Below are 17,266 nucleotides of genomic sequence, written 5' to 3' on the forward strand. Positions count from 1 at the left end.
TCGCGACATGCAAGACTTTATCATTACTTAAATGTTTATGCGGCTCGACGTAGGGAAAGAAGAGGGTAAAACTACAAAATGAGAGCATGCTGCCAGCCTCAATGTCCCTTTGCCCGGCTTTGGCTTTTGCAATGAATGTTTGCTAGTCCGTAGTTTGGGGAGATAACCTTGGTGCAACCCTCTTAATTTAGCAACTGGAGGGAGGGGGGAAAGAAATGGTGGGAAATAATCACATTTTTTTCTGGTTCTAAAATTATTGCACTGGAGCTGTGCTTCTTTCTTTCCCATGGTAAATCACATTCTAATTACAAATAATCCAATATTAGTCCTTTTGCAGCTCAACATATGACACTTGGCAGGGATATCTACGACTCTCTATTTAACCCCCTATTGACTCATTGCTATATTGTAGAACATGCCTTGTAGGGTGTCTTTGGTCACCCCTAAAACCCAAATTAAGCCACCTATACAGGCGTATTTGGGGCTTAACCCCTATAAAAGTCATGTCTGTAGTATAAACTATGTAACAACTTTCTACATAAAAAAAAGTGTTTATTAGATATGTAAATGAGGGTCTCCGGTGCACCGTTGCACCCCGTATATTTGCAACATCCACATTTCCCGTTACCTCGATTAACAGAGCTCGCTTGCCTAGAGCTAGCACTCTCTGAACTGGATTCCTTGATTTGCACGTGCGCACTGACACTGCAGGATCCCAGTAAGCGTGGACTCAGTGTCAGAGCAAGAGCGCTCTCAGCCTTTTCTCCTGTCTGCAGCGGTCGCCCGCTGCAGACAGGATCACACAGTAGCGAGCGCCCGCTGCAGACAGGATCACACAGTAGCGAGCGCCCGCTGCAGACAGGATCACAGAGTAGCGAGCGGCCAATGCAGGTGCACTGAAATTGTGGGCACAGATGGGCAGTAGAGGTCCAGAAATTGAGTTCAGGCCTCATTCTGTCTTTTCAAACAATTGCTGTCAGTCAAGCTAAGAGGCAGTGCCAATTTAGGGGGTGAAACAGGGCACTGACCTTTAGCCACGCCAAGGGTGGGCCAAGGGATCCTCACTTGCCTATGTAATAAAGCTTGTTTTTTTAACTTAGGTGGTTAAATCTAGCCTATCAGATGTGATTTTTAGAGGAGCTAAGTCTCCTAGTTGACTGTACAAGTGGTTTAATTAAAGTTTTAAGGGTGACCGTCTTTTTAAAGGGGTTTACCATGCTTTATTAACCCCTTTTATCAGTATAGTTCACCAAAGATAAGCTAATTATGGGATCTTTGGCGATCAACAGTTGAAACCAGCAGCAAGTGTTCGTTTTCCCTGCAGCACCACCTCAGGCGACATGAAGAATTACACAATGATCATTAAAGTAAATAGACTGTCAATATGATAGACAGATGTACCGAGTCCTCCAGAGAGAAAAACGTTCTTTGTAGACACTTTTTTACTGGTAGATGTCTCAATTTAGATACTGTCTTCTAAAACACAGTGCCCCAATAGGGTATTAAAAATAAATTTTCTAAACCAGACGACCCACCCTCATGATATTAGATTTTAAGACTTACAAGTATTTGGTAATGAACAAAGACAGGTCTTTTTCTAAATACTTCTAATATCATGTTACAAGTGGAAAAAAAACTAGAAGCACATTTGCAAATATCAACATTACCACATTTAATTTACCCATTACAATCAATGATAATGATTATCTATATATATAATTGTCTAAGGGTTTTTCTGTCTGTCTGCCTGTCCTGGAAATCCCGCGTCTCTGATTGGTCGAGGCCGCCAGGCCTCGACCAATCAGCGACGAGCACAGCATGGCGACGATGATGTCATAAAGGTTGCCTCGACCAATCAGCGACGGGCACAGTCTGCCGCAAATTCACCTCGACCAATCAGCGACGGGCACAGTATCGACGTAGATGTCATAATGGTTGCCATGGCGACGAAGATGTCATAAAGGTTGCCTCGACCAATCAGCGACGGGCACAGTCTGCCGCGAATTCTGGAATCATCATTGTCCATATACTACGGGGACATGCATATTCTAGAATACCCGATGCGTTAGAATCGGGCCACAGTCTAGTTTATTAATAATAATATATTTTGTGTGCCAACCGTGACCTTGACTCAATACAACCATAACTCTAACCTAAGACACAAAACTGAACTAAGCTAAGACGTCAACCCTAACCCTTACCTAATATGTGAACCTTAGGCTTGACTTCATGCACAAGCCATAACTCTGAGCTAAGGCACCAACTTTAATTTAATGTTTTTGTTTATTTTTTATCTCACAGGACCATGTTCATTATTGAGTTCCAACAGATGAAGCCCTAAATCTTAAAGCAATGTTTTGAATTTCTTCTGCTACCTCTGCTACTGACTGAAGTGTAGTGATCACGTGTTAAGAAGCTCCTCTGCTACAAACTGAGGTGTACTGCTCATCATTTGCCCAGAAGGTCCTCTCTTACTGAATGAAGTCTACTGACCATCATGTGTTTAGAAGCTCCTGTGTTACTGACCAAGGTCTACTGCTCACCATGTGTTTAGAAGCTCCTCAGCTATTGATTGAGGTGTACTGCTCATAAATTGCCTAGAAGCTCCTCTGCTACTGAATGAGGTCTACTAATCACCACGTGTGTAGAAGCTCCTCTGTTACTGACCAAAGTGTACTGCTCACCATTTGCCTACAAGCTCCTCTGCTACTCAATGACGTTATTGATCACCATGTGTTGAGAAGTTCCTTGGTTATTGACCAAGGTGTACTGCTCACCATGTGTTTAGAAGCTCCTCAGCTATTGATTGAGGTGTACTGCTCATAAATTGCCTAGAAGCTCCTCTGCTACTGAATGAGGTCTACTGATCACCACGTGTGTAGAAGCTCCTCTGTTACTGACCAAGGCCTACTGCTCACCATGTGTTTAGAAGCTCCTCTGCTACTCAATGACGTTATTGATCACCATGTGTTGAGAAGTTCCTTGGTTATTGACCAAGGTTTACTGCTCACCATTTGCCTAGAAGCTCCTCTGCTACTGAATTAGGTCTACTGATCACCACGTATTTAGAAGCACCTCTGCTACTGACTGAGGTCTACTGATCACCACAACAGAGCCCTGTCTCAATTTACCAATTTGCCAGTCAAAAACCATCTTGGAGGAGCTACGTTCTTTGGGATAAGCAGACAAAGGATTTTGCTTCATATTGATTTCATACACCACTATCATCTATGAAATGGCAAATTTGAACAATGGGGAACCCAACTTTTCATCACATGATCTTCAAATGTACGATACTCCTAGCTGGAAATGGACTATTTCTTCTACATGTAAGTACCTCACATATGTGTACCAATCTCGAGATATTATGAATTTATCTGCTCATTGAAGTATATAAAAAAGGCAATCCCCCCACCTCAAAAAATATAAAAAAGTATTCTCTTTACCAACCCAAACAAAAAACTCTTTGGTCTGTGTTTTTCACGTGGTGTCTTTATAGTGTACCAGTTGTATCAAGTCACTATTAAGAATAATCTGTCATGTGTGTGTATATGAAGAATAACACTATTTCTGGCCATTGTATTTCCTGTATCCTGCACTTTTCCTCAGTTTTCCCCTCTTCTAGCTCAATATCTAATTTTCAGTTATCTCTGAGCTAACAGGTGGAGAACCCTATGATGTCTCCCATACAAAAGACACACAGATATCATGGATTCATGCTCCCCTGTCTCTGTATAGCCCATGCTCAGAAGTAACAAAAGCGTGAAGGAAATTATAAAGCAGTACTGAGCAGTGTAGCTGTGAATCCAGAGCTGGAGTGAGATAAAACTCTTACTAAGAAGAAAATGCAGCATCTCTTTGCCTCCCCCTCTCTGCTGCTTCAATAGATCTCAGTAGGATTTTGTAATCTGATCTATAATCAGTTTTTAAGAGTGGATGATGAGTTTAGGAGGCCGCGGGGAGAAAAATAAGTGAAAATAGGAATATTTCCTATGACAAAAATGTATTTCAAAATTGCTTATATTTTGCTTACATTATTTGTTGCACAAAAGTTTGTAAAATGATAGTGACTTAATTGATGTAAGGAGCAATCTGCTGGAGTCCGGCTGCCAGATGGCGCGGCGTTATACTACCGTATTGCCGCATGGCGTCCATAAGTTTCCATAGATTCTCATAAAGCAAGCTTAATGGCTAGATCCTGGCCTTCACTGACCAATTATATCTCATCATGTACTATCCAGACCAGACACTTTATGAGGTTATATTTTTGGTTGCACATTGTTCCCCACATGGCATTTTTCCAACTATGTGCTGACAGATATTGATAGACATTTGCAGAGAGTCGCGTTACAAACCTGGAATAACCTTGAAAGGGTATTCATCCCTAACGTGTTCTCCCTTAAGTCAGGAAATTCTTGCAAATATTTATTTTACAGGATGACTATCCCCGTCACCTTCCTCTTACTTTGCCACATCTGCATGTAATAGAAGGATATTACTGGTCACAGCGGAGCACTCTGATTGTATCCGTGAAGTTTTCCAAGGAAGCAGCTTCATGATAAACTGTTTGGGAAAAAAGAATCAATCTTCCCCCAGGGAGTTACTAAATAATTCATTGTCAGTTTATTCTCTTTTATAGTATGTACTAAAAAAAATGGCCGATGACATACGCTAGGGGTAGCCCAATTGTGGGTGGTGCTAACATACCAAAGAATTCAGACTGTTAATTCTCTAGGAACCAGGGGCTCATCAATATTAATCCAGATCAACTGTTTCTGGAACATATCGGATTCTTTTGTGTTCATGTATTACTCTTGGGTAAGTAGCTTACATAGATGGATGGCGGTTTAAGTTCTTTAATTTTAGGATAGACCAAAAATAGGAGAGGAGGAAGGTGCTTGGGGCAAAATAATTATGGGTTTTGGGTGTCTAGGGTGCAGTACATGACGAACTGCAAATATTGGGGCCTCGTGGTGACACAAATACCGGAAAGTACATTTTATTCTGATGTCAATGCAGTGTTCAATTGGCCTATCAGAAGACATAGGAATGCCTAATAACAAGGCCCAGTTATAAAAAGGTTCAAAGGTGGAGAAGGTATTACAAAAAAATCATGGTATCAATTACCTGGTGAGGTCTTCGTGAGGTTGTTCTTGACGGATGACATAAGAATTAGTGAGAACCAGGACAGCAGGGAAGGCAGGACGATAGACAAATAAGTGGTGCAGGTAGCTCAGAAGAAGTGCCGGATATAGACTAAAACAGTGACTGTATAGGATACTGGTATCTTCTAGAAGGGCAATAGTTAATCATAGGAATAACAAAAAAAAGTAAATTCCGTCTGGTATCTGACAGAAGGACAATGGTGAATTACAGGATTAACATAGAAGTAAATGCAGTTTGGTATCTTCTAACAGGGCAGTGGTTAATCACAGGAATAGCAAAGAGTGATTGCAGTCTGGTGTCTTCCAGGATGGCAATGGTGAATCACAGGAATAACAGAGAAGTAAATGCAGTTTGGTATCTTCTAGCAGGGCAGTGGTTAATCACAGGAATAACAAAGAGTGATTGCAGTCTGGTGTCTTCCAGGATGGCAATGGTGAATCACAGGAATAACAGAGAAGTAAATGCAGTTTGGTATCTTCTAGCAGGGCAGTGGTTAATCACAGGAATAGCAAAGAGTGATTGCAGTCTGGTGTCTTCCAGGATGGCAATGGTGAATCACAGGAATAACAGAGAAGTAAATGCAGTTTGGTATCTTCTAGCAGGGCAGTGGTTAATCTCAGGAATAGCAAAGAGTGATTGCAGTCTGGTGTCTTTCAGGATGGCAATGGTGAATCACAGGAATAACAGAGAAGTAAATGCAGTTTGGTATCTTCTAGCAGGGCAGTGGTTAATCACAGGAATAGCAAAGAGTAATTGCAGTCTGGTGTCTTTCAGGATGGCAATGGTGAATCACAGGAATAACAGAGAAGTAAATGCAGTTTGGTATCTTCTAGCAGGGCAGTGGTTAATCACAGGAATAACAAAGAGTGATTGCAGTCTGGTGTCTTCCAGGATGGCAATCGTGAATCACAGGAATAACAGAGAAGTAAATGCAGTTTGGTATCTTCTAGAAGGGCAATGGTGAATCACAAGAATAACAGAAAGGTAAATGCATTCTGTTACCTTTCAGCAGGGAATAGATTAATAGCAGCAATGTATAGAAGCTGATGGCAGTGAAGAATAGGGTAAACTGGTAACTTGCTTGAAGAGATGCGTTAAATTGATTACAGGACAGATGCAAAAATAGTTGCAAGGAGTTGGTACCTTGCTTGCAGAGAGGTATGTGTGGACTTTCCCTAGTATTCCAGATTGAGCTTGAAAATAACACTGGCTGTAGCATGGAAATCAGGGTTAGAAGAGTAGATGATAGACAATTGTACTTAATGCTTAAGCACCTGGTCTCGGCCTGATCTGGACTGAAAGTCCAAAGATGATGATGTCTTAGGAGTTTGCCAAGCTACTTGAGAAACCTAACTTGGACTACTGCAAAGGGAGGTGGCTATAGGAGAAGGGATCATGACCGATGTTGGTGGCAAAGTCAGGGGAGTAACATTATTGGTGCAAATACTATGAAATTATTTCTTCTTTTTAGCTAGTGATCGGGCTATTGAATAATAAAGGCATGGTCACCAACTGTCATGGTGTTTTTTGAGGGGCACGCGACATGAGTGAGTCAGTGATTGGATATAGGGATTGATGGAAAAATCTGAGTCAAGTATAACGCCAAGACAGTGCTTCTTGGAAGTTCTAGTAGAACAACCCACAGAAATGGAAATATCAGGTATATAAAGGTTAGTAGAGGGAGGAAACACAAAAAGTTCAGTTTTGGAAAGACTTTAGGTTTAAGGGCAATTGCCCCTTTTGACTTATAATCCATCCTCACCAGCTCTAGGACCTTTTGTCCAGGGCAACGATCACGTGTACATACGAAGGTTCACTCATCAATATTTGTTGATCACATTAAAAAAAATTATCGTTGGTCATAAGTGGATTTTTTCATGTAAACACGGACGTGCTGCCAAGAACAATGCACTTGAGCGGAAACGAAACATCGGATGAGCGATCGCGATGATTTGACAAGTAAAAGCAGTCGAGCACCGATTGACTTCCAAGTATCATCGATCGGCACTCCTTGCCGTCCACTTTAGCGATCCTAACTCTATAAAAGTTATCATGGCGATGGCCCAACTTTAATTTTATTTTTTGTAAATGTTACCAAATTTCACTCAACATATGTGTAAAAATCTCACGGAGCCGCCTTGGAAGAGGCGGATTTAACCGCTTTAGAACATTCCCTTTGTAAATACGACAAACCACTATATTTCTCTTAATCGCAAAGAAAGCTTCTTCTGGCGGGGGATTTGCTTGTCATACCCAGCTTAAATAAAGAGTTATATGATCACCTATAGCATATATAAGGAGCTTCCAGCACGCCTTTCATCAACTTGGAGCTGAAACCCTTCTTCCTCTAAAACCAGTGTGGTCTGTATAATACACACAAGGAATTGGCTTGAATTAGCCAGGAATGCAAAGGTTAGACAGAGGGCACAAATTGAAGTTTTGTCAAAATGTTGTAGTAAATGATGCCTCCGGGAGATCTTCTTAAGGAGCAAATGTGATCTGGGAAGGCTTTATATTTTAAGAGTAAAGTATGCCAACGCTCAAATCAATTTTTTTATTTTATTTTATATTTTTACTTAATATTTTTACATTTTATTTTTATTTATAATTCTATTCAATTTTTTATTTTCACTTTTCTTTTATTCTTTTTCTTTTCTTTTTTAATCGATTTTTTTTGTTAATTTAATTAAGTTTAATGTGCAAAAGTAGTTTTTGGTCACCATTTGGTCACCGTTTGTCAGTGAGTGATGATCCCACCCATTACCTTTAGGATACATATTGTGTCCTTTTTTTTCCTACATTTTTATTTGTTTCTTTAAAAAAAAGTATTATAGGGTGAAAAAATGTGTAAAAATTACCAAAAAGGATTTTTTCCTATTTGTGGGTATATTATTACATATATATTTGACTGCCTCGCTCAGAGTTAGCAGCATTTATTCATCATTTGTATCATTTGCATTTGTTTTCTTTAGTAAATAATAAAAAAAATATTGTTAGGTACCTCATTGGTAAACAAAAAATATATTTTTTTTAGCCAATATTGGTTTGTTGGTGGTGGATGAGGCATCCACATGGAATCCACTTGAGAAGATTTTTGTTTCATTCAGTGCTTTTTAACATTTTTTTTTTACTATTTTTTTTTTTATATTTTTCATATAAAAGTTAGTTTAGGTTCAACCAGTTAGACTTACAATTATTTAAAATTACCTAAAAAAAATTATTGGGTAAGAATGATATATTCATGTATATTTTTACCTTTCTTGATCAGCCTACGTAAAATGCTTGCATCATTTGTATCATTTAATGTGCCTTTATTTAATTAAGGTAATCAAAACATTTTGATTTTTTCAATATCGGTAAAGAAAATTGTGCTTTTATTTTTTTGGGTGGGCAATCTTGTAAGAGTAAGAATGGGTTTAATGTTTGATGAGGAGTGTGCCTAAAGAAACTGATGAGGGGTGTTCCTAAAGAAACTGATGAGGGGTATTCCTAAAGAATCTGATGAGTGGTGTGCCTAAAGAAACTGATAAGGGGTGTGCCTAAAGAAACTGATGAGGGGTATGCCTAAAGAATCTGATGAGTGGTGTGCCTAAAGAAACTGATAAGGGGTGTGCCTAAAGAATCTGATGAGGAGTGTGCCTAAAGAAACTGATGAGTGGTATGCCTAAAGAATCTGATGAGTGGTATGCCTAAAGAATCTGATGAGTGGTATGCCTAAAGAATCTGATGAGGGGTGTGCCTAAAGAAACTGATGAGGGGTATGCCTAAAGAATCTGATGAGTGGTGTGCCTAAAGAAACTGATAAGGGGTGTGCCTAAAGAAACTGATGAGTGTGCCTAAAGAAACTGGTGAGGGGTGTGCCTAAAGAAACTGATGAGGAGTGTGCCTAAATAAACTGCTGAGGGCTGTGACTAAAGAAACTGATGAGGAGTGTGCCTAAAGAAACTGATGAGGGATGTGCCTAAAGAAACTGATGAGGGGTATGCCTAAAGAAACTGATGAGGGGTGTGCCTAAAGAAACTGATGAGGGGTATGCCTAAAGAAACTGATGAGGGGTATGCCTAAAGAAACTGATGAGGGATGTACCTAAAGAAACTGATGAGGGGTGTGTCTAAATAAACTGATGAGTGGTGTACCTAAAGAAACTACTGAGGGGTATGCCTGAGGAAACTGATTTGGTTATGCCTAAAGAAATGGATGAGGATTGTACATAAATACAATGGTGTGTGGTGTGCCTAAAGAAATGGATGTGGAGTATGCCTAAAGAAACAGATGAGAGGTGCGCCTAAAGAAAGTCATGAGAGGTGTGGGTAGAGAAATGGATGAGTGATGTGCCTAAAGGAACATGAGGGGTGTGCCTAAAGAAATGGATGAGTGATGTGCCTAAAGAAACTGTTGCAGAGAGTATCTTTTACTTATGCAGCTACGAATTCTACTATTTGCAGTTTTGTAGCAACCACCTAAATTTATGTATGGAACGCCTACATTCATGAAGGGTATAAATATACAAACACTCCAGGAATCCTCGGGAGATTGTTGGACATCACATGCCTTTATGTTTCTTCGGTTCTCCTAGAATATAAACAAAATCCCAAAAACTTCTAAGTTGGATTTAAGACCACTTTAATAGTCTCCATTTGCTACATCAGGATGAGGGAAGGTGTCCATAAGGCATCCAGATGAGGACACCATAATGTATAAAAAAAATTCTCGAAAGTGAAAAGTACACCGTGACATCAATTTTGGTAGAGGCCAGGAAACCAGCCAACCAAGCGTTTACCAGTAGTGTTGGTGCCATGTAGGGTTACTTAACTACTGCTGAAACTTAGCAGACCGCCAACGATTTGACATTCACGACCTATCCTAAGAAAAGGTCTTCAATTTCCAAGCAGTGGAAATAAATTGAGCAATTTTATTTGCTAATTTCCAAGCGTGATAGTTCACAAATCTGAAAATATATCCACAAATAGTTTTCCCAGGTTTCACATGAAAATGGCAAAAAAAATAATAAATCGCTAGACCAAAATGTATTTGTGCTTAATACAGAATAGGTGACTATTTCAAGAAGAAACTGTCAAATTGCAAGTTTGCAACCATCATTTTGCAACATGTCATGAGTGACCATCTTTCTTACCTCTTCCTTCCCTGTTCTGGATTTCACAATAGCTTTACATACATGCCTGAAAAAAAATGGTAAATTAGCTAGCAAAAAAATGTTATTCAGTATAGATTTTCAGTAAGAAAAGGGGTGGGAGTGGGGGCGCTGTTGCATTGCTATCTTTGGAAAAACATTTCTATTCAATAGTGGTCGAAAGTGGTATTGCAAGTGGAAAACAATTGTTTACTGTTGGTAACAAATGAAAAGTAAGAAGAAGTGATGGATCCCTAATGCTTTGTATTAGTAGCTCAGGATGTTTGTCATCCTCTCCCTTATGCTTTACACTGTTGATCTGCTTTCTCAGATTGATTTCAAAAAAATTAGAAAAAAAAAATTGGATGTGAAATTTTTTTTTTTACCCCAAGAAATATAGGATCTTTAACACCCCATATTCTATTAATAATACTGTTCTCTTAATATGTGGTGGAGGGAGTCTTTAGGCACCAGCCAGGGTGTGCATATAGTGGGGAAAATAAGTATTTGATGCTCTGCCGGTTATGCAAGTTTTCCCACCTACAAAGAATGGAGAGGTCTGCAATTTTTATCGTAGGAACGCTTCACCTGAGAGAGAATCCAAAAATAAAATCCAGAAAATTTTACATAATTAATTTGTATATTATTGCATGAAATTAGTATTTGATCACCGACCGACCAGCAAGAATTCTGTCCGACAGACCTGTTAGTTTTTCTTTATGAAGCCTCCTACTCTGCACTCATTACCTGTATTAATTGCACCTGTTTGAACACGTTACCTGTATAAAAGACACCTGTCCACACACTTGATCACACTCCAACCTCCCCACCATGGCCAAGACCAAAGAGCTGTCTAAGGACACCAGGGAAAAAAACAGTAGAGCTGCACAAGTCTGGGATGGGCTACAGGACAATAGGCGAGCAGCTTGGTGAGAAGGCAACTGATTTTCCTCGGTCTGGGGCTCCGTGCAAGATCTTGTCTCCTGGGGTAAGGATGATTCTGAAAAAGGGCCAAGAATCAGCCCAGAACTACACAAGAGGACCTGTTCAATGATCTGAAGAGACCTTGGACCACAGTCTCAAACATTACCATTAGTAACACACTACACCATCATGGATTAAAATCCTGCGGGGCAGGCAAGGTCCCCCTGCTCATGCCATCACTTGTCCAGGCTCATTTGAAGTTCACTATTGACCATCCGGTTGATCCAGAGGAGGCATGGGAGAAGGTCATGTGGTCAGAAGAGACCAAAATAGAACTTTTGGCATCACCTCAACTAGCCATGTTTTGAGGAAGAAGAAGAATGAGTACAACCCCAAGAACACCGTCCCAACCATGAAGCATGGTGGGGAAAACATCATACTTTGGTGATGCTATTCTGCAAAAGAGGCAAGATGATTGCACCGTATTGAAGGGAGGATGGATGGGGTCATGTAGAACAAGATTTTGGCCAACATCCTCCTTCCCTCAGTAATAGCATTGAAGATGGGTCATGGTTGCTTCTTCCTGTATGACAATGACCCAAAACACACAGCTAGAGCAACTAAGGAGTGGCCCCGTAAGAAGCATGTCAAGGTCTTGCAGTGACCTAGCCAGTCTCCAGACCTGAACCCAATAGAAAATCTTTGGAGGGAGCTGAAACTAAATGTTGCCCAGCGACATCCCGAAATCTGAAAGATCTGGAGAAGATCTGTACGGAGGAGGGGGCCAAAATCCCTGCTGCAGTGTGTGCAAACCGGGTCAAGAACTACAGGAAACTTCTGACCTCTGTAATTACAAAGGTTTCTGTACCAAATTTTAAGATCTGTTCTTCTATTGTATCAAATACTTATTTCATGCAATAAAATGCAAATTAATTATGTAAAAATCATACAATGTGATTTTCTGGTTTTTATTTTTAGATTCTGTCTCTCACAGGTGAAGTGTACCTACGATAATAATTACAGACCTCTCCATTCTTTGTAGGTGGGAAAACTTGCAAAATCGGCAGCGTATTAAATACCTATTTTCCTCACTGTAACTGCTCTGTCTGCATCCCTATAATGGCAATTACACAGCTTTTTTGTGACCTAATATATATATATATATATTTATGGAGCCTAGCATAAAAAGACGACTCGTGGGCCAATATTACATTTAAAGGTAATTTTCTGATTGCTTTCCCGTCTCTCTTAAACGGCTCACACACAAATCCGAGTACACAGTCAGCCTTGTGGTGTTACTTAAAAATTCGGCTTTTCTCAACTCAAGCCAAACAAATATTCTTAATTAGAGGGGATAGCTTAAAGATGCCTGGCCTGCAATCAACCTCCGGGTGCATCATGGGAAGACAAGTCATTTTGTTGTGAAAAGGCCGTAGGACGGGAAATCACAATGAGCTGATGGTTTGCAGACACCGACATTCGATGCTTTCTCATCTCCTGAGACTAAATAACTGCAAATCATTTCCCTCCCCGGTAGAAAACACCTCAGGTTTTAATTGTGTGTTTACATTTCAGCATGCAGACATCCTATCATATAGTATATGCAGTCCACCACCCAGTCACTACATGGTAAACCAGGGAAGATTTGCATCCATTTATCTCCATTGTAATCTATTCTGTGTAAATTGTTCTCCTTAGCGGCCCATGTGTTCTCTGTGTGGTCCTTAGGATATACGAGCTATAAAATACAACCTGAAGATAACATCCTAATGAAAAATGCAATTAAAGGGGATCTGTCGCTCACCATAAGTTTGTATATTTTTTAACCTGGTGTAAATGCCCCTGTTCTCCTGAATCCGACGTTATTTTTCTTTTGTTCCTGCTCCTCTCCGTTCCTGAGATATGGCCTCCTCTTTCCTGTGAATTAATCTACTCTTGTTAACAAAGTGGGCGTGGTGCTGTAGAGGATGCCCACAAATAAGAGATGAGGACCACGCCCACTTTGATAAAATCCTAGTTTTACATACAGAGGAGATGGGGGCCATATCTTAGGAACAAAGAGGCGCAGAAACAAAAAAAAAAACATCACTGGACTCAGGAGAACAGCGGCATTTACACCAAGTTAAAAAAAAAACCTTAAGTGACTGTTCCTTGTAAAGGGGTATTGTTTACAAAGAAGGAAACATTGAAGACGTAAAAGAGGTGACATTTTACTTAAGGTGATCATACACATTAAAGTAAATTCAGACAAACTTGACAATTTCAGCAGGAATGGCTGACAGTCCTATGTATATGGGGGTGTGTCGTCTCTCCTTGACATCTGCCATTCGATTTCAGAATGCCCAATCATGGGACATAAGCCATAGCTAGTGGTGGCCTAGTACCTAATTCGTATTTTTTTAAAGACCTCCAATCCCTATAGTTTCTGCTGGACCAACTATCTAATGTGTATTAGGGTCTGCCAACGCTCCCTTTCCAGATAACGTTGTGGATAAGTAGGTACTTCTCTCGATTCATTTTACTGGCAATAGGTTGCTCAACTTTTTACTTACCGCTGCTGGACGTTAGCCGTTTTATACCATACAGCTGCTGCACTCGTCCATACTGCTGCTGGACCCCAACCGTACTCCTCCATACTAGTGTCGGATATCCACCATACTCCTCCATTCTGCTGCAAAACTCCTCCATATTGCTGCTGGTCCCCAACCGTACTCCTCCATACTTGTGTTGGATATCCACCATACTCCTCCATTCTGCTGCAAAACTCCTCCATACTGCTGCTGGACCCCAACCGTACTCCTCCATACTAGTGTCAGATATCCACCATACTCCTCCATTCTGCTGCAAAACTCCTCCATATTGCTGCTGGTCCCCAACCGTACTCCTCCATACTAGTGTCAGATATCCACCATACTCCTCCATTCTGCTGCAAAACTCCTCCATATTGCTGCTGGTCCCCAACCGTACTCCTCCATACTTGTGTTGGATATCCACCATACTCCTCCATTCTGCTGCAAAACTCCTCCATACTGCTGCTGGACCCCAACTGTACTCCTCCATACTAGTGTCAAATATCCACCATACTCCTCTATTGTGCTGCTGCACCCCCATCGTACTCCTCCATACTACTGTCGAACATCCACCATACTCTTCCATACTGCTATGCTACTTCTCCATGCCGCTACTTGACCTCTGCCGTGCTATACCTTACAGCTGCCATACTCCTCCATACTACTTCTGCACCCCCACCGTACTCCTCCATGCTACTGTCGGATATCTAACATACTCTTCCATACTGCTACAAAACTCCTCCATAGTGCTGCTGAACATCCACCTTATTTCTCCATACTACAGTCAGACATCCACCATATTCCTCCATACTGCTGCTGGATCCCCTCCATACTTCTCCATGCTACTGTTGGATATCCACCATATTCCTCCATACTGCTACAAAACTCCTCCATACTGCTGCTGGACCACCACCGTACTCCTCCATACTAGTGTCGGATATCCACCATACTCATCCATACTCCTATAAGGTACGATACTCTTCTATACCGCTATGGACCCCAACTGTACTCCTTGGTGCTGTTGTCGGATATCCACAATACTCCTCCATACTGCTACATACTCCTATCTGCATACTGCTGCTGAACCTCTACCCTGCTCACCATACTGCTGCCATTTTCCTCCATACTACTACTGGACCCCAACAGTCCTCTACCATACTGCCTGGGTCCACTGCCAGTCTTTATCTGGGGACTTCCAGCAGTCATATTTCACCGTAGCAAGAAAAACTAAGATCATGACTGCTGCAGCCAGTCAGTGTTCACCTGACTTTCCCATCAGAAAAGGAAGCCTGGAGACTGTCGAAGGAGGACACCGGCAGCAGTACAGAGAATCAGCTCAGTTCCGGTAGGTGAATATCGATTTTGGATTTTTTTTTCTTCATACCACACTGGGTCCATTATTAATCTATGTCAAAGTAGTGGAAAATCCCTTTAAACCCTGTCATAATTGCGTTGTGAAATATCGTTTGTGTATTGGTGACCATAAAGTACACCTAAGATAGCTGTTGGACGATTAGTCACTTGGCCAAACATGTGTTGTCAGAGACGCCTCTAACTGCATTTGATCTCACAAAAGTAAATATATAGAGCGATCAAACAAAAAGTCTAGCGCGCCATACAGCTTTATGCAATAAGCTTTTTAGAAGAATCCATTTTTGTTAGAAAGTCCCTCGTTTGAAAGCGAATCACATGGTGCTCAACTCTTGAGATCCTAAGTGATTGGCTATAGGGATCTGTCACCAAGTGTTTGATTTTCCTGCAGTGCCACCTATGGTAAAATGAGGCATTACAAGGTTTTTGTCTCTTTGGTCCCTGAGAACAAGTGATGCTATACTCTTAAATTTGACCTCCTTGGGAATCTAAAATTGGTTTCCGAACTTGATAACCATTTTAAAAAGGTCACACGTTGCTATCGCAAATGGGCAAGGCGGAGAACAAAAAAGCATCAAGGAAACTAATACTGCCATGATGCGTGATATGTGAGGGGCCTCAGAATTTCATGTTACACCTGTCAATAGCTTTCGTATACATACTCCGAGTTATTTTACCCGTTTTATCAGAATAATCTTCACAATCTTGGGTTCTATGAGAAAAACTCATTTTTCCTTTGTATCTTCATTTTCTCATGTTAGAATTCATTCAAAAATGAGCCTGAGGGAAAATGTCTTGAAAGAGAAAGAAGTGAAATGTGAGATAAGATTATACCAGAGAGGGAGAAGGAGAGACAGGTGGTAACTCTGGGACCAGGTCTATTAAATGGAGAGTGCTGCTTGTGATTTTCTCACGTCTCTTGCCTGCGAGATATGGTTCTTCTGCCGGCCTCATGACATATCTCACATTGTACAGACAGCTGGCAGACGCTTGGGACATTATTCAGTGACAAGTGAGAAATTAATTTATTTTTCGTGTGAGATGTTTATGAGAGTTTTAAGATGTCTGTATAAAATCACCATGACTGTACCGCATAATGGATAAGCTGACCAAGAGGTTGGTTGGTGCCCTGTGGAGGGCGGCCTTTTCTTGGCGTCTACCCTTCACCATGTGGTCTACCGTCATACAAAATAAAAAAAAACTAAACAGTCCCATACATTATGGTAGCCAAGAAATTGTGCCATAGAATCGGTGCTGGGCCCCTCTCCAATTCTTAGAACGAGGCTCTACTGTCCTACTGGGTGGTGGTCTCGGAGGTGGGATCTCCACAAATCAGCAAGGTATCACCTATCTTGTGCTCATCAATCAATATCACGATTTGTGGTGGTCACAGGCCTTGGGTGGCAGATAGAGAGGAGCGAATAAATTTGAGTGGAATTGAATTCTACTCGAATCAGCATTTCAACAAAATGCAGGGTTTTTGCCATTGGATTTGGCAACATTGCAGCATTTTTTTCATTAAAAGGTGAGAAAACATAAAAAAAATCCTTATTCTCCCCTCACCGTTCAACTCTCCGGCCACTCTGCTTCTCACCGCCACCCGTCCGATCCTTGTCATATGTTCTGATCGATGACACGAGCACTGAAATCCCCAGACCTCTCACGCTAGGCCTGGATTTCCAGCTCCGATGAAGCATAGGACGGTTCTGTATATGCACGTACAAGGCCATGGCGCATGTTGTGATGACTGTTCAAGAGTTGGGACCGGATGGGTGACATTGAGAAGCGGAGAGGCCGGAAAGGTGAGCGGTGAGGTGACTATAGGATTTTAAAGAATTTTTTTTAAACCTTTTTATGGCCCTTTACGGTTCCGAAAAATGATGAATTTTGCTGAATCCGTGTGGCAGTGAATAGTAAAAAATCCTCATTTTGGCTATTGGGGGTGTTTGTAAAAAAAAAAATTGTTTTTACCGAGACCCTAGGGCGTAATCAGAGACACCAAATTCAGGAAGAATACACTTGTCTCATTATTTGAGAAAACCGTGCACGCAGGAAAATTCTAATTTTAGTAGCAAAAACTTTTGCATGACAGTAAAAACAGCGC

The 17,266-nt window shown here is 41.0% G+C and overlaps 1 protein-coding gene across 1 annotated transcript in view; it reads left to right on the forward strand.

The window, feature by feature from the left end:
• CCND2 (cyclin D2) overlaps positions 1 to 17,266 on the forward strand; it is a 559,919-nt gene that overhangs the window by 293,943 nt on the left and 248,710 nt on the right. The window contains exon 4 of the mRNA XM_077266502.1: positions 2,302 to 3,329. Within this exon, the coding sequence (XP_077122617.1) occupies positions 3,252 to 3,329 (78 nt within the window). The 5' untranslated portion in view covers positions 2,302 to 3,251. The remainder of the gene's footprint in view (positions 1 to 2,301; positions 3,330 to 17,266) is intronic.

Source organism: Ranitomeya variabilis, chromosome 5 (assembly GCF_051348905.1).
Source record: "Ranitomeya variabilis isolate aRanVar5 chromosome 5, aRanVar5.hap1, whole genome shotgun sequence".
NCBI lineage: Eukaryota > Metazoa > Chordata > Amphibia > Anura > Dendrobatidae > Ranitomeya > Ranitomeya variabilis.